This window comes from Natator depressus, chromosome 18 (genome assembly GCF_965152275.1).
Source record: "Natator depressus isolate rNatDep1 chromosome 18, rNatDep2.hap1, whole genome shotgun sequence".
NCBI classification, from domain to species: Eukaryota; Metazoa; Chordata; order Testudines; family Cheloniidae; genus Natator; species Natator depressus.
Window position 1 is genome coordinate 5,678,118 of NC_134251.1, and position 20,366 is coordinate 5,698,483.

At 48.6% G+C, this 20,366-nt stretch overlaps 1 protein-coding gene across 4 annotated transcripts in view; it reads left to right on the forward strand.

The window, feature by feature from the left end:
* Positions 1 to 20,366, forward strand: part of PLEKHM2 (pleckstrin homology and RUN domain containing M2) — a 67,574-nt gene that overhangs the window by 25,705 nt on the left and 21,503 nt on the right. For 2 of the 4 annotated variants that reach the window (XM_074975097.1, XM_074975098.1), the window contains exons 2-8: positions 4,118 to 4,224; positions 4,830 to 4,939; positions 6,434 to 6,533; positions 7,966 to 8,053; positions 10,610 to 10,796; positions 11,877 to 11,936; positions 20,129 to 20,363. In XM_074975097.1, the coding sequence (XP_074831198.1) occupies positions 4,118 to 4,224; positions 4,830 to 4,939; positions 6,434 to 6,533; positions 7,966 to 8,053; positions 10,610 to 10,796; positions 11,877 to 11,936; positions 20,129 to 20,363 (887 nt within the window). The remainder of the gene's footprint in view (positions 1 to 4,117; positions 4,225 to 4,829; positions 4,940 to 6,433; positions 6,534 to 7,965; positions 8,054 to 10,609; positions 10,797 to 11,876; positions 11,937 to 20,128; positions 20,364 to 20,366) is intronic. The other 2 variants (XM_074975099.1, XM_074975100.1) reach the window with 1 other exon arrangement.

A 20,366-nucleotide genomic window follows, 5' to 3' on the forward strand; every position in this document is an offset into this window, starting at 1 on the left:
ACACTTCAGGGTCTGGTCTGATATAGTTCAGAGTTGGAAAAGGTGACTGCAAACACCTGTTAAGCATGTGATTCCTTCATTTGTTACATAGAAATCACGCTGGTGGGAGTCTGAGGTCATAAGAATTAGAGGTGATCAAGGCCTATTAGATCATTTCCCTCATTCCCTAGAAGCCTAGTTCAGGATCACATTGTGCAAATCACATGGTTCCTCACTACCATTCCACCTATATTATATAGGAGTAGTTAATGTGAGGCATATGACTAAGATTAGAAGGTAATCAGTAATCCTACTGAATGAACCCTGAGTATGTGTTAGAGATGGCCCCAAATAGAAGGCTGGCAAGTCAGCGTGTGAGAGAATGAGGATTTAGAGCTAAGGGGATTTCTAGTGTCTCTCAAAAAGAAAAGGAGTACTAGTGGCACCTTAGAGACTAACACATTTATTTGAGCATAAGCTTTTGTGGGCTACAGCTCAAAAAAAAAAAAACTTTACACTGTATTGCAAGAAGTAAAAGGTCTGGGCCCACTGAGCCATCCGCTGGGATTCCCTGGCTGGAGCAGGCCCATTCTGCGGATGTAGCCTCTCTCCTAGTCTCTTCGCTAATAATCTACGTTCCCATCCCAGTGAAAGTGCTGCCTGTGAAATTGCCTTCCTGCCTTTCTTACTGACGTGCTGGGCTGAGCATAAGTGCAACGAGAAAAACTAAAGATCCATTTTCAGACCGTGAAATCTGATCCTAATGGAACCCTGGGGCTGATGGTGAAGGCTCTTGTTTTATAAGCCCAATTATGCAACACTGTCAGAGAGCAGTCCAGTGAGGTGATATTTATCAGCAACAATCTGTAGTCCTCACACACCATGGGGGAATGTGTGCAGTTCCGATCCTCCCTACCAGAGCCCTTTATCAATATCAAAGACAAGTGTCTGACTTAAGCCAATAGTAGTAAGGAAAGCGTGCCTGCCTCTCTCTGTCCTTAATCTCCTCCTGTGATTCTTTCACATTGGTGAGGTCTCTGATCCCTGTCTAATCTTAAAGTACATAATGTGTGTTGCAATATCTAGGAACAGCCCTAGCTTTAATTGTCTTGGCTCTTCCCTGTTTACACTGATATCCTATCTGATCCACTGGTCATTTAGATCCAGTATGATTATCCAAATGTAGCTCAACTGGATTTGATGTAGTAAAAAGTGTTGATAGCCAATAATAATGTTCTTGTCTAGTTCCTTTCATCTGGTAACCTCAAAATGCCTTTTATAACTGTGAATCACGACACTCCTGATGATACTCCATTTTACACATTGGGAAACTGAGACACAGAGTGGGAAGGGGACTTGTCCAAGGGCAGATAGTGAGTCTGTGGCAGAGCCAGGAATAGCATCCAGAACCCTTGATTTTTGTAAACTGTGAGCCATGCATGAATGATTTGGTTTCTAAATCCCCTGGAAAACCTGTGTGTCTAATGGAACCCCCAACATATCTTTTAACTCCAGTGCAGAGATGTCCAGCAGCATGACGGTTGAGTAACATGTTGAGTTGCATTTCTCTGAAATGAGCGCATGCTTCTGTGGATTATTTTGTTCCTCCCAGTGCTTCAAGGTGCTCTTGGAAACAAGTTGCTGCACATCTCTGAGCTAGATCTAGGTGTGACTTATTAAACTGTGGTTTACTAATGCTTCTCTGTAGTGCTTGCTGAGTTTCAAAGGGCGTATTCTGTTGCCCACATGATTACCAGAGGTGATAGCGTTTAATGTATGTGAAGATTGGGGTAGAGATGGGCCAAAAGCAACACCTTAGATCCAGGCACGCGAAAGGACTACAGCTGAGCTTTGCGACTCAGACCTGCTGCTAGGTTTTGGAGAATACACTGAGCAGCCTCCTACGTGTGTTTCAGAGCCATTCTTTAGCGAGGTGCTTACATCTGCAAGAACAGCTGCTGTTGCTGAGAAATGACAGGATAATCTTTGCTCTGTTAAAAGCTTACGTAGAACCCATCCGACTGTTCATGTGGGCAGACTGAACTGGAGCTGGGCATTTAAACCAGGCCATGGCCGCTGAGTCTCTTTCTTTCACAAGCCCATGGCAGTTCTGTGACTAACCAGGTTGTCCTGAATGGAGGCATTGTGGGAGCAGTGCAAATGAGCCTGGCAGCTACCCGGAGACACAGCCTGCCTTTTGAAACCTGTCAGTGCAGAGCCAGCCTCAAGAATCCGATTCTGTGCTTTGCCTGTCTAGCACATTCGGTGTGGAGGATCTCCGAGCACTTTACAGACCTTAAAAACTGAAGTCTCATTACCGTCCTGGGTGGCAAGACAGGATCGCCACCCTTGTTTTGTAGATGGGGAAACTGGGGCAAAATAACTCAGCCAAAGTTGCACAGTGAGTCAGTGACAAAGCTGGGGATAGAACCCAGATCTCCTGGCTCCTGCCAAAGTCACAAGACCATTCTTTAGGCATGTAGGTCAGTCTGAGGCCTAGTACAACCAATTAGTTACACTTTATTTATTACAAAGATGCATGACCATCTCGTTGCATCTGTGTAATAATAGGAATACTCTGCTCTTCTCTAGTGCCTGTAACCTGGGGGGCCCTACTTGCGTCACAAACATTAATGAATTAAACTCCAGCCTCTCTGTGGGTATTACCCCCATTTTATAGATGGGGAAATTGAGGTGGTGATTTGCCAGTGGTCCCCCAGTAAGTCAGTCAGAGCCAGGAACTGAACTCCCTGTCCTGCACCCTATCCAAAAAGCCCAGCTAGAATTGGATTGATGTGTCATTACCCTTTAGAGATGTGCATGGGGAGAGCTCATGTTGCGTTTGAGCAGTTGTCCTATTGAATGATGAACGTTTGTTTTCTAGCACATGCCTGGCTGTGAGAACCATTGCCTGCACATCAGTGTTCCTCACGCTGACTTTGGCCGGTGCTGAGCTCTCCTCACACCAGTGATAACCTGGTTTCTATAGTGACTGCCCGGGCAGAAAAGCAGAGGGGACTTCAGCACTGACCAACAGAGACATGACATCCTCACCCAGTGAGGTGCCTGTCTCACTAGTGTCAGTGCAGCTGTTGTGAATCCAGTGAAAATTGTTGCCATCTCTCGCTCATGCGTGCGTGTGGTGTCTGCAGAGCAACGTGCTATAGAGGCCACAAGCCATTTCAAGGCCTCCTTTGTGACATGGTGGTTAACATCCAGTTCAGCTTTGAATCCATATTTGAGGCACTGCATGATGATGTGTTTGATGGTTCGGATGTTCTCACCGCAGTCACAGGAAGCGGAGTCTTTGATTTTCAGCTTGTAGCCACGTCATCCTTGGTTTGTTCAGATGCTGTTCAGTGTAGTCCAAAGTCTGCATGGCAGGTCGAAACTGGGACAGCGGCTTGTTGGGGCAGTAATAATATGCTTGTTTGGAATGGTAGATGAGGTCCAGACAGCTGTGCCCTTCCCTGGCTGGATCCAGAGGCATGGGGAGGTCATAGTGCCACCTCTAAAATCAGGCTGTTTGTTCAGTACTTCCCATTAACAATGGGTCAAGACTGGCCTGTGTTTCCAAGCACTGATGACTCTCAAAGTACCGAAGCGAATGGCTCGTATCCAAAGCATAAGGAATAAATATTTAGACACAAATGCATGCTGGAAACATGAAATGATCACAAAGAAACATTAATCCTGCTCAGAAATCTCCTTCCCTTTAAAAGCACAGCCCTGCTGGCTGACCTGTGCCACGTGTCTCTGCTTCTTGGAAAATCACCTGCCAAACATGTACACATGGGTGCAAGCTGGCGAGCTTTTCAATGTGCTCAGCAAGCCATGGCACAGGCCGAAGGACAGGCTTACAGTCCGTTATGATGTCTGTATGGTAGGGCAATAAGGCTGCGAGGAGATAGGTGGATGCAATCTCAGTGAAGTCTGATGGAATTGCACTTGTTTACCCCAGGACTGAATGTGGCCCTGAAGCTGCATATGGGTGAGTTAAGGGCTTAGGGTTTCCTTACATCAGGGTGGGTCGCTGAAGGAATGTATGAATATGGCCCTAGAAATTGTAATGTAATTGACTGAAACTTGGAGGGCTATTCCCCTGCTCGGTAGCTGACACTGTCTCTTCTATTTTCAGTTGCAGAGTTACTTTGCAGCCTGTGAGGATGAGACCCCAGCAATTAGGAATCATGACAAAGTCCTGCAGCGGCTATGTGAGCACCTGGACCATGCTCTGCTTTATGGGTAAGATCTACCAGGCTGTGGGACGGTGTGCTCGGCCAACCTGTGCCCCACCCAAGTTACAGAGCTGGGCTTGAAGACGGGATGGGGTGTTCAGGAAGGGGAACAAATGATTTCATTGTGCAGTATCCTAGTGGGATCCCCAGATGCATATTTTGGCTACCTGCTTCTAAACTCTGGTGTCAAGGTCATCCTAGCTGGAAAAAAATACTGCAGGGCACCAAGATTAGGGCCCCAATTCTTGTTTCCACCTTTTCAATCTCTTTCTTCTTTTGTCTTTCCCTCACCATTTGAAGGGTCCTCTCCTCCTCCCACCTCTCTGAATTTCCTCCCCTTCTCCTCTCTGTTTTTTATTCAGAACCAGGTGCTTGGGTTTTGAAAAAGTCGTCCCAGTTAGGAAACCCTCTGTAGCTCATCCTATCCCAGCCTGATGCTGAGACACCATGAGTGGTGCTCTTGTGATGACATTCAAGGATGGGTGGTTTCCAATATGGACTATGGAGAGCGCATCCCTCCCTCCACTCTTTCTAGGCAATAACTTCTTTGCTTCAGGGTCTGAAAGCAATGAATTCTTTCCTTAACTATCCTTGCCGTTTCCATTCCCCCAGGCTGCAAGACCTCTCTTCAGGCTACTGGGTGCTGGTCGTTCACTTCACCCGCAGGGAAGCCATCAAGCAGATAGAAGTCCTGCAACATGTGGCCACCAATTTGGGGCGCAGTGAGTATTTTATTCTTCGCCTTCTAGGGCAGCTCTCTCAGCAGGCAAGTCTCAGTTCTAGGAAAGCTGGCGTGAGATCTGAGTTGGTTTTAATTGCTGTAAGTTTGAGATTCTGGTCTGTGTTCACACCTGGCGTATGCAGGAAGTCCGTGAAGTAGTAGTCACACGTGCGATCTCTGAAGCTGGCCCTGTAGTACAGTCAGCAGTCTCCTCCATGTTTGCCTTGTCCAGACCAGGAAGTAGGGAGTCATTGTGTGGTGACCATAGGTAGCACAGGCTGTTTGTTACAGAGGTGCATAGATGACCTGGAATGAGACCATTTTAATAAGAAATGCTGCAAGCCCAGTTACCAGATGTTAGTGGAATGCCCCAATCTCCCATTTGGATGCTCAGATCTGGGCATAAAAGCCCATAGATCACTTGGGCCCTAAGACCTGGTTGAAACATGCAAATACAGATTGAAGTATCCAAATGCAGGATTTGGACAGCACCAGCACTGGAAACCTGTGCTGGGCATGGCAATAAAGTGTCTTATCTGACGTCTCCCAGTTGTCCCCTTTTGGGGTTTGCACACAGATCTCATAGCCAGGCTTTTCTGAATCAAAGGTCTGGATGTGATTCTAGTGCATCTATGAAACATACCAACCAGCCAGGCAGTGGAATTGGCTTGTGGGAGAGATTTTGGCAGGATGGCCCTAGGTGATCTGTATGGGCTCCTCCCGTTCTGTCCGGAAGGTTACTGTGTAACTGCCACAGGTACTGAAGTTCCTTTTCCTTTGAGACAGACAGAGGAAATGTGATGTGAAATGTGCAGATGTTCTTTGCCCATTATTAAAAGTGCGTGGGACCTTTTTCACATCAAGGCCAGCTTTGAGCAGGAGTGCTGTCGAGAGCCCCACTGTTCTACCAGCTTATCTCTACTCTCTTCCCCCCACTTCCTCCCTACCCCGGTGAGATGAGAGTAGAGCTGAGCGCATTCATCATCCTTCAGTGAAATTCACCTCTCTTTCCGCTCACACATTGTCCTCCAGCAGCTCCTGATTGTCTAGTATCCTGCTCATTATTTGAAATGATTTAGGGGGTGATTCTTGGTCTGTTAATCCTGCCTGAGCCATTCATTGTAATTATTCACGATTTGAAATAACAGCTGGTTTAGCTTTTGATTGCACTTGTAGGGCACATGGAATTGTGTCTGTTTTGTGATTGGTTGCGCACAGCTCTTTAGATTGTGGCTTCCGCTGCAAACACTCATGATCATGAATCTGAAATTAATTTCCTGCTACTAGTTTCTTAAAATTCCGGTGTCCAATAACATTCCTGCCAGCGAACTGATTCACTAGACTATTCATGGCATATGAATGCAGATGGGGCTTGAACAGCCTCAGCAAACTGGTTTAAAATATTTGTAGGTCTTTTTTTCCCCCCCCCTCCCAGTATTTGCCCAGCTCTGGAAAGCAGGGTCTGCTGATAAATAACCTTTGTTGCTTGTTTCAGGTCGAGCTTGGCTATACCTGGCCCTCAATGAGAACTCGTTGGAGAGCTATTTAAGGCTGTTTCAGGAGAATCTAAGTCTGCTGCATAAGTACTATGTCAAGTGAGTAGCACAGTCCTCTCAGCCCTGCCAGCTGTCTCTTGGGCTCCGCTGCTGGTTACATTTTTCTTTTAGGAAGCTAATCTCCATTTTTCTAGAAACAAACTTGCAGCAAATCAGGGTCCACTCCCTCCCCCCAATGTCTTTGGAAATGCTGAGTGCTTACAACTGCCTTTCTAGGGAGAGGCTTGGCCAGTTGTGCGGGCGCTGGATTGGCTAGTGCTGCAGACAGCATGCTGGTGCTGTGATGTCCCAGGCAAAGAGGAAGGTGTGACTGCTCTGTGTAAATGTGTCTGTAGCCCTGCCTGGAGCTATCCGGTGGGCCCACTCACAGAGTTTCAGCTGCATGGAGCCAGTCTCTCACTCATGGATGGTGGCGTGTGGCTGCAGGGCACTTGCTTGTCATGGCCAACTCATCCTTCTAAACATCAACAAGACTATGGAGTCTGCTGGAACATGATTGTCTTTAATAAACTAGACAGAGCCCAGTAAGGCAGCGATAAGGCACATTTTCTTACGTCCTTTATTGACATTTGGTAACATTTTAAAAGATGCATAAGTGACCTTAAGAGGTGAAATCCCACTGATTTTCAATGAGACTCCCAAGGGACTAAATCGCTTTTGAAAATCAGACTTAGGCTCCGAAGTCACTCAGGCCCCTTTGAACATTTTACCCATAGCACTTATCACCTAGTTTATGATCATGGCAGCCTCTCTGTATGTGTTCACAAATGTATTGGCTACTACAGGCACCTCCTGCTTTGTGTTACTGTACTTTGCTTCTCTCTGTCTTGAATGACTTTGACCCGCTCTTCCCCTGCCGCCCCCCCCATAGACGTTCAAAAGAGACCATAACTGTTTTTATTTTGCAGTGAGGGGCGCTAGAGGGCCTGCCACTTGACCAATGCTTGCGATGAATTTGGTAAGCATGTGGGCTGTACATTTAAAGAAGAAAGCTCACCAGTTTCTTGGCTAATTTGATGCCCTCACTGCAAGTCTAGTAGATGTCTCTTGATCCTCAGGGTTTTCAAGGAGACTCCCTATCTGCCTCTTTCATCTGGAGGACAGATGGTTACAGCATGCCCCGAAGGCTGATCTTAACTCAGGAAGGGGCAAATGTCTCAAGGAGGTGCAGCCTGCTGGCTCTCCTGAGCCTTGAGCCTGCAAGAGAAGTATGCTGCCTTCCCAGCCATTCAACCCTGGTTAGCCTCGAACACTGATACCAAAGAGAAACCTTGACGTGCTAAAACCAATGCGATCCCACTTCAGCTGTCTGAGTGTAAGGTTGTTTACTCTGTAGTTCAGGGTCATGTCCTGGAAACCAGATGGGTGGAGAATGTGTTTTGATTTGTAAGGTCATAAGCTTGATGAGGGCACTCGCAACTGTTTTGTCTCCATGCCAAAGCTGAACGTTCTTATAATTTATCTGTCACAGGAATGCCCTGGTCTGCAGTCACGATCACCTGACCTTGTTCCTGACGCTGGTATCTGGGCTGGAATTCATTCGCTTTGACTTGGATCTGGTGAGAATTACTGTCTTGTTTCACTGGCTTCACTGCTGGATAGAAAGGCTGTAGAGCAGGAAAACCCCATACACCATTTGAAGCTTGGGCCAGCTTAATATTTAATAAACTCTGCCCCGGGCACGGCCGAGAGAAGGCAGCAGCGGGCTGTCATGTCGGGAAAGAAAACGGTGCTTCTACTGAGGGAAATTTTTGCCAAGCTCTGGCAAAGACTACTTATAAATCACTTGCCTTGCACCATAATATACACATTGCTTTAGAGCAGAGGTGGGCAAACTACTGCCCTGTGGGCCATATCCAGCCTGCGGGACCGTCCTGCCTGGCCCTTGAGCTTCCAGATGGGGAGGCTCGCCCCTAGCCCCTCCTCTGCTACCCCCCTCCCCTGCAGCCTCAGCTCGCTTTGCCACCAGCACTCTGGCCCGCCACTTCTGCCGGGCAGCGCAGCGGCGTGGCTGGCTCCAGCATGGTAAGCGGGCGTGGAGAGAGGGGGGTTGGATAAGGGGCAGGGAGTCCCGGGGGGCAGTCAAGGGACAGGGAGCAGGGGGGGGTTGGATGGGGCGGAGGTTCTGGGGAGGGATGGGGGGGCAGTCAGGGGATGGGGAACAGGGGTTTGGATAGGGGGTGGGGTCCCGGGGGGCGGGAGATCCCAGAGTGAGCAGTTAGAGGACAAGGAGCAGGGGGGTTGGATGGGTAGGAGGTTCTGAGGGGGGCGGTCGGGGTGGAGAGTGGGAGGGGGCGGATAGGGGGAGGGGCCAGGCTGTTTGGGGAGGCACAGCCTTCCCTACCCAGCCCTCCATATAGTTTCGCAACCCTGATGTGGCCCTTGGGCCAAAAAGTTTGCCCAACCCTGCTTTAGAGCCTCAGTGAAACAACATTCCCTGCCTATGGAGCTCCCAACCCCAGAGAGATGGGACAAGATGCTTTCAGCCATTCAAGAAAGGGTCACTGGCTAGGAGAAGGTGGGGGAATGATTCCTGGAGGGAGGGCTTTGAAGGCAGTGGCGTGACAGACAAAGACGAGCATGAGGGCAGCATGGGAGAAGGCACAGCGAGTGGGAGAAGGAAACGAAGCGGGGAGGTGGAGATTGAATTCGGGGAGGGAGTGAGAGGAGAGATGCTGATGGGGATGAGTTGACATAGGGCCTTGCAGGCAGTGAAGGTGGATCTCATGTAGTAAAAGACCAATGGAAGTGAGTCCGCAAGGGATTTCCAGGTTGGGGGTTTCTAGGACCCAAACATGTAGGTTCCAAAATCCCTACTTGTGGGGAAAAGTGACTGTAGAACTAGAGGAGATAAGCCCATCATGCACATGGGTGGAGAGGAAAGAATGGAGGGTGTTCCCCATGCTCCCACGCGGTGCTGCTATCTAAGCCGCATTGAGCGTCTGCAGCCACTCGACTGCCTGCCCATCCTAAAGCAAAGGGCAGAGAACCCTAGCCCTGAGGACAGGAGGCGCGTGAGGGAAGAGAGGAGAGGAAATGGTCATGGTGGCAGATTGTCTGTTGCCTTACTGCTTACGCGTTTAGAATACCGTGGCTACGAAGGGTTCTGTTATGAACTTCGGACATGAAGCTACACTGAAGCTTTCACTGAAGTCCATTTGAGGTGTGACATTTGGTTTGCTTTCTCCATTGGATCCATTTCCATCAGCCACTCTGTGGCTGGCACAGGTTTGCTTCCTGCTGCAGGTTCAATTTCCTGGTGGTGTCCTCTTCCTCCTCCAGTGTCTGGTCAGCGCAAGTGGCCTGCTGCTGGATCAGCAAGTCAGTCTTGTTTCCTCAGCATCTGTGTGCTCCAAGAAAAGAGATTGTGTTAGCCAGTGTCAGTAAATAGAGTTCCATGTATGTGTGTGTGGAAATAGAAATGTGATTAAATCTAACTCTGGCACATATTTCCTAGGGCTCCCTTTGTCACTCCTAAGTTATGAAAACAAAATATTTGATAACAGCCTGAGGGATAATGAAGTCATACAAAGGTTTATTATATCCAGCAAGGCTCCCTTCTCAGTCAGGGGAGAACTCTTCCAAACAGCGGCACCAGTTCAATCCCCAGTAGAAACTTAGTCACATCACGAGCTACCGTACAACACTTGTCCCCATGCAGGAGTCAAACATCAGGGGTGCTGCAAAGGCAGGACTGAGGCATGCTGACCGAGCTGTGGAAAGGGCCGGGCTAGCAAGGGGGTCAGGATTGAGGGGCGTTGGCAGAGCTGGGTAGGGGAGCCCAGGAGTGGAACAAGAACGGGTCCTGCAGGGTCAGGATTGATGTGCAATGGTACATCTGTGTGGTGGCGGCTCGCTCAGTGCCGTACACAATTTGCCTGCTGCTGGCTAGTGCTTTCAGAGCGAAGGAAAAACAAGGCACTGGAATGTTGTCATCTCTGCTCATCCCTTCGTTTATTAAACATGCGTAACCAGGTTGTTTGCACATCTAATGTCCTGTTTGTATTACACACGGCCGCCTGGGTTGTTGTTGTATAATGTCAGCACTGGCTGCGTTGTCAGAGGAAAGGCTGCGTCTGATGCAGTGACTCTCTTCTCTGTGGCTCTGCTCTTAGGATGCCCCTTACTTGGACCTGGCGCCCTACATGCCCGATTACTACAAGCCTCAGTATCTGCTGGACTTCGAGGATCGCCTGCCCAGCTCCATCCATGGCTCAGACAGCCTGTCGCTCAACTCCTTCAACTCTGTCACCTCGACCAATCTGGAGTGGGACGACAGTGCCATTGCACCTTCAAGTGAGGGTAAGTGGCCACTGAGGGGAGGGGTGGACGTGCAGCTTCTGTTTGCACAAGAACCTGAATGCTGCAGAAGAATGAGAGAAAAGCTCCCAGGTTCTAGGACAATACCCAGCCCAGCATCTCTTCTCACTGGGAGTATGATTAAAGCTTTGTAGCTGGACAGTACCCAGGCCTTCCCATATATCCAGTATGAGGGTGGCCCAGTCGGCTGTTGAGGCCAGAAGTAAAGTTCACAGCAATTTTAACTAAGTCTTTCCTCAGCTTCCCAGCAGCCTTCCTGACCTCCACAGCACAGCCAGCCTGATGTTACTGTTGTAAGGCAGTCAGGAGCAATGCTGAAAGCCCCAGCCACACAGATTGGAGGCAGTGCAGGGCACAAGGTGGACTTAGCAGGCATCAGTCCATTTTGTATTGATCTCCAAGCCCTTGTTCGCTGCCATTATACTGGAGACTAGGCCCCAGCTACTGGCTCACAGCCTGTCAGGTCTCCATTGTAGATGTAACCCATCCCCCTGCTCTGTCGCCATCTGCAGAACGTGTCTGGGTCCCAGGAATACTGTCTTATGGACTGTCCAGTCGTATGAGATATTGCCATTGTGTTGCCACAGTGGTTAATACGGGTTTCAGAGGAGCAGCTGTGTTATTCTGTATTTGCAAAAAGAAAACGAGTACTTGTGGCACCTTTCAACAAATAATCTTAAGGGTTAAATGCGGGAGATGCAGCTGTGAGGTTGAAACTCACAAGAAGCTGGAAGTGTGGTTTAGAAATGGGAACTGGGAGTCCCAGCTGCTAGGTGCTGTTTTTGGCTCTGGCACAGATTCACTGCGTGACCCTGGTTCGTGACCGCTCTGCTCTGTGGCTCAGTTTCCCCATCTGTAGACGGGGATGATACTGACTGTCCCATCCCCCTCCCACAGTGAGATAGGGGACTCGGTAAAATAAAGTGTCCTAAGCGGTTTTTCATTCTTTTCAGATGATTGTTTTGTTTGCCCCATCCCCCGCTGTTCACATGCTCCCCATGTCCCCCATCCCTCCCGACGACTTCTGCTTCTAATCCTCCGTTTTATCCCTCGTTTTTGTAGATTATGATTTTGGAGATGTCTTTCCTGCAGTGCCGTCCATGCCCAGCACAGCCTGGGAAGGTGGGACATAGTCATCTGTTACCATGTTTTCTCTCTTCTGCATCCTTTCCATACCAAGCTTGCTGCATGCAAATGATTTTTTAAAATAAGAATGACCTTCTAATCTTGATGGAATTCTGTAGCGGCAGAAACAGGCTCTGTGTTGAATGGATCTTCTGAGCTCAGAGTTGGAGCTCTGTGTCACTTACTCTGTTTGCTGGTGGGTGAGGTTTCTTTCCCTCCAGTTACTGAGCACCCACAGAGATTCCGACATTACTATACATCACAGAACGTTGTGACTGTTTCTCCTCATGCTGATTAGTATGTCACGTGCACCGAGCATATGTGTCTGACCAATGGTTGTAAGACTCTGCTCAGGACACTGGTAGCTGAAGTTTCTATCAAGTGAAATTGGATTTGTTTAATCAAATGACTATCTAATATACTGTGGGAGCTGGATTAATAAGGGAATCTTTTTACCAGAATAATAAACCTGTTAAATTACTCCTGCCATGAAACTGACACACAGTGATCAGGGAACATCCCAAATGTATCAGGTAGTTATAAACTAAAGTACCAAAACGTTCCTTCTCAATATAGCATATGCTATATGTTTCCTGCATGTGGTAAAGAGCAGATGTGTTGATTAGCAGACGTGTAGAGATCTACATTCATAAATTAGCCAGCAGGATATTGAAAATGGCTTCTGATGGAATTCTACTTTTAATAGAATTTTTGTTCAGTTTTAGGTGAGTTTTTTCTCCCCTTCACAGGCCTTGACTTAGGCTTCCCTCTTGGGTTAAAGTATCTGTCAAAGCCATAACCTTCAGCTAATGACCTTATTTCGTTTGGTCATTGCTCTCCTTTTTAACCCTGGCTGTCAGCAATCTCTATTTCTTAGAGTAAAGGGCACATCTCCATTTTATGGGAGTCTGTTCTACTTTCTCTGCATGGAATACATCATCTACACTCACATAAAGACATGACTAGACAGCTCTGTGTATTGTTCATATATAATTGGATTAGGAAATCTGTCTTCTTTACCCATGGAGGAAATATACGTATATATTTTCTGTCGTTTCTACCTAAAAGCTTGATAGATTCCTTCAGCTGAAATTGTTTTGTATTATCATCATCAAAACCAATACCTCATACCACATTTTGGTAAGGATCTGCTTGAATTCCATTAGGATGGCTTCTGGTCTCTAATGTTCTCTCCTCTCTGTAAACTTTCTCTCTCTCTCCAAGCCCAAGAGACACACACTTTGGTTTTCAGAGCACACTCTGAGTAGCCGAAAACAAAAAACCACTGAACCTTTTCCTGTTGCAGTCACATGTGGTTAACACAGGGTCTCGCCTAGCTCTGGAGTTCTCTGCAGCCAGGGTACTAACAGCGTTTGCTATTCTGACCATTCCTGGAACGGCTGGAATGAACTAATCTGTTTATGTTTCCTCACAGCCACTGTTCCCTCCAGCACTTCATACTGAGGGGTCCTGGAACTATGATTCCCCCACAAAAGCCAATGTTCCCCCACCACTACCCACAGCAGCTCTTGCTGGGAGAGGCTGGGAGCTTTCTTTAGCCATGATGTTTTGACTGGGCCCTTTGGTTACCCTGGATGGAAGAAATTAGGTTTGATGCAGCTGTGGATTGCTAAACAGGGGATATTGGACAGCATTCATGGTGGCTGGCTTTGGTGTTGGTGTTGGTGTTTACTGGGGGTGTAGTTGGTGGGTATGGTGGTGTGCGTATTATCAGTCATTGTTGTCATGTCATCCCCCCTTTCCTCCCTGCCCCCAGCCAGGCAGCATCCAGGGTGTCATCTTATGGCAAGCCTGATCGGCTGTTGAGAGGTTGTGATTAATTCTGGTGTTTCATACCATTATAACAATGGTGTGAGAGTATTCACTGCATTTTTAAAAGAAGAAACAATGGGCTACTTAATAGTATGTGTCGTTGCGTGGGCTGTGGTGTAATCCCTCCTTACTGTGCGAGATCGGTGCTGCTTCTGTGCGCGATTTCTGTTCATGCCACTATAACACAGCCCCAGCTGTGCAGTCTGATCTTTGGGGGCATGGAGCCACCCATGGGGGTCAGATTGCAAGGTTGGGCCCTAAATCATAAGGATCCAATTTTACAGTACTGATCAGACCTCTCTGCAATAACCTTGCTTGCATCAAAAAGATTAAGTTTAGAAGTGTGAGCAACAAGAGTGATGTAGTGGTGGGAGTCTGCTATAGACCACTGGACCAGGGGAATGAGGTGGATGAGGCTTTCTTCTGGCAACTTGCAGAAGCTACTAGATCGCACGCCCTGGTTCTCATGGGTGACTTTAATTTTCCTGATATCTGCTGGGAGAGCAATACAGCGGTGCATAGACAATCCAGGAAGTTTTTGGAAAGCGTAGGGGACAATTTCCTGGTGCAAGTGCTAGAGGAGCCAACTTGGGGGGAGCTTTTCTTGACCTGCTGCTCACAAACCGGGAAGAATTAGTGGGGGAAGCAAAAGTGGATGGGAATCTGGGGGGGCAGTGACCATGAGTTGGTTGAGTTCAGGATCCTGACACAGGGAAGAAAGGTAAGCAGCAGGATACGGACCCTGGACTTCAGGAAAGCAGACTTCGACTCCCTCAGGGAACGGATGGGTAGGATCCCCTGGGGGACTAACATGAAGGCGAAAGGAGTCCAGGAGAGCTGGCTGTATTTCAAGGAATCCCTGTTGAGGTTACAGGGACAAACCATCCCGATGAGTCGAAAGAACAGTAAATATGGCAGGCGACCAGCTTGGCTTAACGGTGAAATCCTAGCGGATCTTAAACATAAAAAAGAAGCTTACAAGAAGTGGAAGGTTGGACATATGACCAGGGAAGAGTATAAAAATATTGCTTGGGCATGTAGGAATGAAATCAGGAGGGTCAAATCGCACCTGGAGCTGCAGCTAGCAAGAGATGTCAAGAGTAACAAGAAGGGTTTCTTCAGGTATGTTGGCAACAAGAAGAAAGCCAAGGAAAGTGTGGGCCCCTTACTGAATGAGGGAGGCAACCTAGTGACAGACGATGTGGAAAAAGCTAATGTGCTCAATGCTTTTTTTGCCTCTGTCTTCACGAACAAGGTCAGCTCCCAGACTGCTGCGCTGGGCATCACAGCATGGGGAGTAGATGGCCAGCCCTCAGTGGAGAAAGAGGTGGTTAGGGACTATTTAGAAAAGCTGGACGTGCACAAGTCGATGGGGCCGGATGAGTTGCATCCGAGAGTGCTAAAGGAATTGGCGGCTGTGATTGCAGAGCCATTGGCCATTATCTTTGAAAACTCGTGGCGAATGGGGGAAGTCCCAGATGACTGGAAAAAGGCTAATGTAGTGCCAATCTTTAAAAAAGGGAAGAAGGAGGATCCTGGGAACTACAGGCCAGTCAGCCTCACCTCAGTCCCCGGAAAAATCATGGAGCAGGTCCTCAAAGAATCAATCCTGAAGCACTTACATGAGAGGAAAGTGATCAGGAACAGTCAGCATGGATTCACCAAGGGAAGGTCATGCCTGACTAATCTAATCGCCTTCTATGATGAGATTACTGGTTCTGTGGATGAAGGGAAAGCAGTGGATGTATTGTTTCTTGACTTTAGCAAAGCTTTTGACACTGTCTCCCACAGTATTCTTGCCAGCAAGTTAAAGAAGTATGGGCTGGATGAATGCACTATAAGGTGGATAGAAAGTTGGCTAGATTGTCGGGCTCAGCGGGTAGTGATCAATGGCTCCATGTCTAGTTGGCAGCCGGTATCAAGTGGAGTGCCCCAGGAGTTGGTCCTGGGGCCGGTTTTGTTCAATAACTTCATAAATGTTCTGGAGGATGGTGTGGATTGCACTCTCAGCAAATTTGCGGATGATACTAAACTAGGAGGAGTGGTAGATACGCTGGAGGGCAGGGATAGGATACAGAGGGACCTAGACAAATTGGAGGATTGGGCCAAAAGAAATCTGATGAGGTTCAACAAGGACAAGTGCAGAGTCCTGCACTTAGGACGGAAGAATCCCATGCACTGCTACAGACTAGGGACCGAATGGCTAGGCAGCGGTTCTGCAGAAAAGGACCTAGGGATTACAGTGGACGAGAAGCTGGATATGAGTCAACAGTGTGCCCCTGTTGCCAAGAAGGCCAATGGCATTTTGGGATGTATAAGTAGGGGCATTGCCAGCAGATCGAGGGACGCGATCATTCCCCTCTATTCGACATTGGTGAGGCCTCATCTGGAGTACTGTGTCCAGTTTTGGGCCCCACACTACAAGAAGGATGTGGATAAATTGGAGAGAGTCCAGCGAAGGGCAACAAAAATGATTAGGGGTCTGGAACACATGACTTATGAGGAGAGGCTGAGGGAACTGGGATTGTTTAGTCTGCAGAAGAGAAGAATGAGGGGGGATTTGATAGCTGCTTTCAACTACCTGAGAGGTGGTTCCAGAGAGGATGGTTCTAGACTATTCTCAGTGGTAGAAGAGGACAGGACAAGGAGTAATGGTCTCAAGTTGCAGTGGGGGAGGTTTAGGTTGGATATTAGGAAAAACTTTTTCACCAGGAGGGTGATGAGGCACTGGATGAAGCGTTACCTAGGGAGGTGGTGAAATCTGCTTCCTTGGAAGTTTTTAAGGTCAGGCTTGACAAAGCCCTGGCTGGGATGATTTAATTGGGGATCGGTCCTGCTTTGAGCAGGGGGTTGGACTAGATGACCTCCTGAGGTCCCTTCCAACCCTGATATTCTATGATTCTATGACCCTTCTCTCCTACCTTAGCTTACTAAATGGATTTCTAGCCATATACACACAAATCAAGCAGTTAAGAATTTTTACCCCTCCTTTCACCCTTCCCCATTTAAATGGACCCTGTCAGAATAAAACCCTGTATTTTAGACAAAACCAAATAACCTTATTGGTAATAAAGGTAACAAATTAGGTGGCTGAAATTGAAATAGATCTAAAAAGTCATTTAATTTTTCTGTTTTACTCAATTTGGATGGTGAAAATAGACCAGTCAGTTTCACTTTTGCGTCTAGTTGTTTTCACTTTCACTGTGGTTTCATGTCTGTCACTGATAACTACAGGGCAATGTTTAAATTTAAACAAAAACACTGTTTTGAAATTAATATTCCCAAACCGTCTCTTAACGTTGGATTTTATAAAAACCTGTTTGTTTTCCTAACACAAAACCTACCTTTCAAGTGTAAATTACTGAACAGTCTCTTAATTCTGTTAAGCAAGTAGGCTATTGTTTCTGTTTCTTGATTGGCTGAGCCCAATGCTTTAGATTGTTGCTTCCACTGGAAACACTCATGATCATGAATCTGAAATTAATTTCCTGCTAATATTTTCTTAAAATCTCTGGTTGCAGGAACACTGATAGATTCTTATCTGGCCTGAGAATGTCTGTCTAAAGGATATGGTAATGTTCCTTTACCTGACTTGATTTTGTGGACAGATAACCCTGAGTGAGAACTGCATGTGTCCACAAATCAGAATTGCACTGTATCTTCTGTGCCTTACCACTAATATCGGCCCAGCCGGTTGTACTAAGACTTTTTTGTTCTCTGTTGTTTCTTCTCCCTTGCTGCTGGGTGAGTGATGTATTTCTCTTCCCACACCTCCAGTCTGCTCTGTTTATTGTATATCAGGAGGAAAGTAGCATCCACTGTAATGGGCTATCCGCTGCAATCTCAGAACTTCTCTTTCCAAAGCAGAGAGCTCCTGGCAAAGGGAGTCTGAGCATTAATGTACCCTGAGCTCCATAGGGAAAAGGCAGCTAAATCCACTGCTACCTCTTAGTAGAGAACTGGCTGCCTCTGCTCGGGTGGTTTCTCTGAACTATTTCTCTGATTTCTCATCAGAGAATTGGTGAAGTTAATGAAGATCTTCTTTCTAGGGTTCTTTAAATCACCAGGCCTATAAGAACAGAAGGATCATTTCTTTATTGGTTGGCCCTGTGTTGCAGTTACTGTGCTTCCAGCCAGTTAAGGTTGGTCACATCAGTCTTGGACCCAGTCAGTGTCACTCCTTAAGCAGGGGTGGTAGTTTTGAGCAATGCAAGATACTCCATCCACAACAGCTCCTCTGGCCCTTGCCATCCCTAGGCTTTCTGCATGGCAGCTCGGAGAACAGCTGTGGCTTGGTCCTGAAGAAATGAGTTTAATTGATGCTCCCTCTCACACACACCCAACTTGTAAGGGAAGCTTTGCACTTCTCCAGCACTGCCTGTGTATGTTTGCATGACCCTTCCCCCACTGCGCACAAGTTCTGAGCCCATTGAGGCTAAAGGCAAACGGCACCTTGGTCAGGCAAAAACATCCTCTGATTCTAGTGTCTGCAGGTTCCTTCCCCCCACGCAGTGTCCAGTGGGCGTTTCTGAGCCTCCTGCAGGCAGCTGAGGAGCACAGTGGAACTGAGGTCTGATTGTCTCTATTGCCCAGCCCAGTGGTCTCCAAACTTTTTTGATCGTGCACCCCATCAGTAAAAAAATTTGAGCACGCACGCCCAATATATGTATGTTTATTTATGTATAAATTATATCCATGTACTACTGTACTGATATAGTGTGTAAATTATAAAACATACCCAAAAAATAGAAATTAAAAAACGATGAGATAAAGATGAAATAAACAATATTTTTTAAATTTTTTTTTATTTATTAACGGTACAAAAAACCTTTTTGCTCTCACTAAAAAAAATTATTATTCATAATATTTTTAGTGGGAGCAGTGTGATTGAATATGCTTTATTATTTTGGAAACTCTTGGTTTAACACTTTGATACAGCGGGCGCTCTGGGTGGGGTGTGGGGTCTGGGAGGGAGGGAGGGAGGTAGGGGGCAGGAGGGCACTCAGGATGGGGGTGTGGGGTCTGGGAGGGAGTTAGGGTGCGGGAGGGCGCTCAGGGTGGGGGTACGGGGTCTGGGAGGGAGTTAGGGTGCGGGAGGGCGCTCAGGGTGGGGGTACGGGGTCGGGGAGGGAGTTAGGGTGCGGGAGGGCGCTCAGGGTGGGGGTACGGGGTCGGGGAGGGAGTTAGGGTGCGGGAGGGCGCTCAGGGTGGGGGTACGGGGTCGGGGAGGGAGTTAGGGTGCGGGAGGGCGCTCAGGGTGGGGTGCGGGGTCTGGGAGGGAGTTAGGGTGCGGGAGGGCGCTCAGGGTGGGGTGCGGGGTCTGGGAGGGAGTTAGGGTGCGGGAGGGCGCTCAGGATGGGGATGCAGGTGGAGGCTCAGGCTGGGGCAGGCAGGAGGTGCAGAGAGCACTTACCTGGGGCAGCTCCTGTTTGGTGCCAGGGGGTGTGCAGGTGGCTCTGCGCAGCGCAGCACCACCCCCATGGCCACGATTCTGGGAGCTGCCCCCCCCCACCCCCGGCAGGTAGGGCCACCCGGAACGCAGGGGCTTTAGGGGCTTCAGGGCCCTGGACTAAGGGGGCCCCGGGGCCCTGGCCTGCAGCTCCAAAGCCCCTTTCGGAATGCGGCCCTGCGAGCACGGGCCGGAGGACTCGGGAGGAGCAGGGGCAGCCGTGCAGCCAGTGGCTGGAGGGAAGCGGCGCTTTCCCCTTCAAAGCGTCTCTTCTCTCCGGCCAGCTTTGAAGGGGAAAGCGCCGCTTCTCTCCGGGCGCTGGCTGCGTGGCTGCCCCTGCTCCTCCATGGGCCAGAGGACTCAGGGCCGCCCCCCCCTTTTTTTTTCCTCCGGCGGTGCTCCTCCTGCTGCGCCCACCAGTCGATCGTCTTGCACGCCAGACTTTGAAGACCACTGGCCTAGCCTGTGATGTACCAGTGCTGACAGTCCCTCCTGTACCAGGAGCTCCCATCAGACTGTGATCCTGTTTGACGGCTGCCTGCACAGTCACTGTCTGAACATTAAACTTTTGTTTTCAGGCATTACGTTTCCTTTGCTGGGAAAGGTCGATTGATACTGTCTGTGGCACTGGGCTCTCTCCTGCCTCCCCCACATATGCCCTCTCACTACTGAGTGCCCGCTGCCTGCAGGGGACTCCCAAATGCTGATCCTAATGAGCAATTTGATTAGCAAGTCTGCTGGATAGTTTATACCCAAGTGGTGCTCCGGGCCAGGACCTTTCAGAGTCCGCATTGAGCGCCATGCGTGCAGCCTTGCTCTGTTGAGGTCCAGAAGCTCAGTGAGGAATTCCTGCTTCCATAGGAGCAGCTGACTGGGATCCTGGTTTTTCCCCTCTCCTGTTTCCCAGATGGAGACCTAACGGACACTTTCAGCTGCCCGCACTCCGTGGCCTCCGATCTGAACGGCTGCAAGGCTTCCATGAAGAGTCCCACGCAGCGCTACAACCCCTTCAATGAGGAGAAGGTGGAAGTGCTGTCCTCCACTGAAACCACCCCAGCGCACACTGCCTCCCTGGAGAGGATGGACACCACGATGGAAGGCACAGACCAGCTGGAGAGCGGCACGGAGCTGGAAGTCATCAGGTC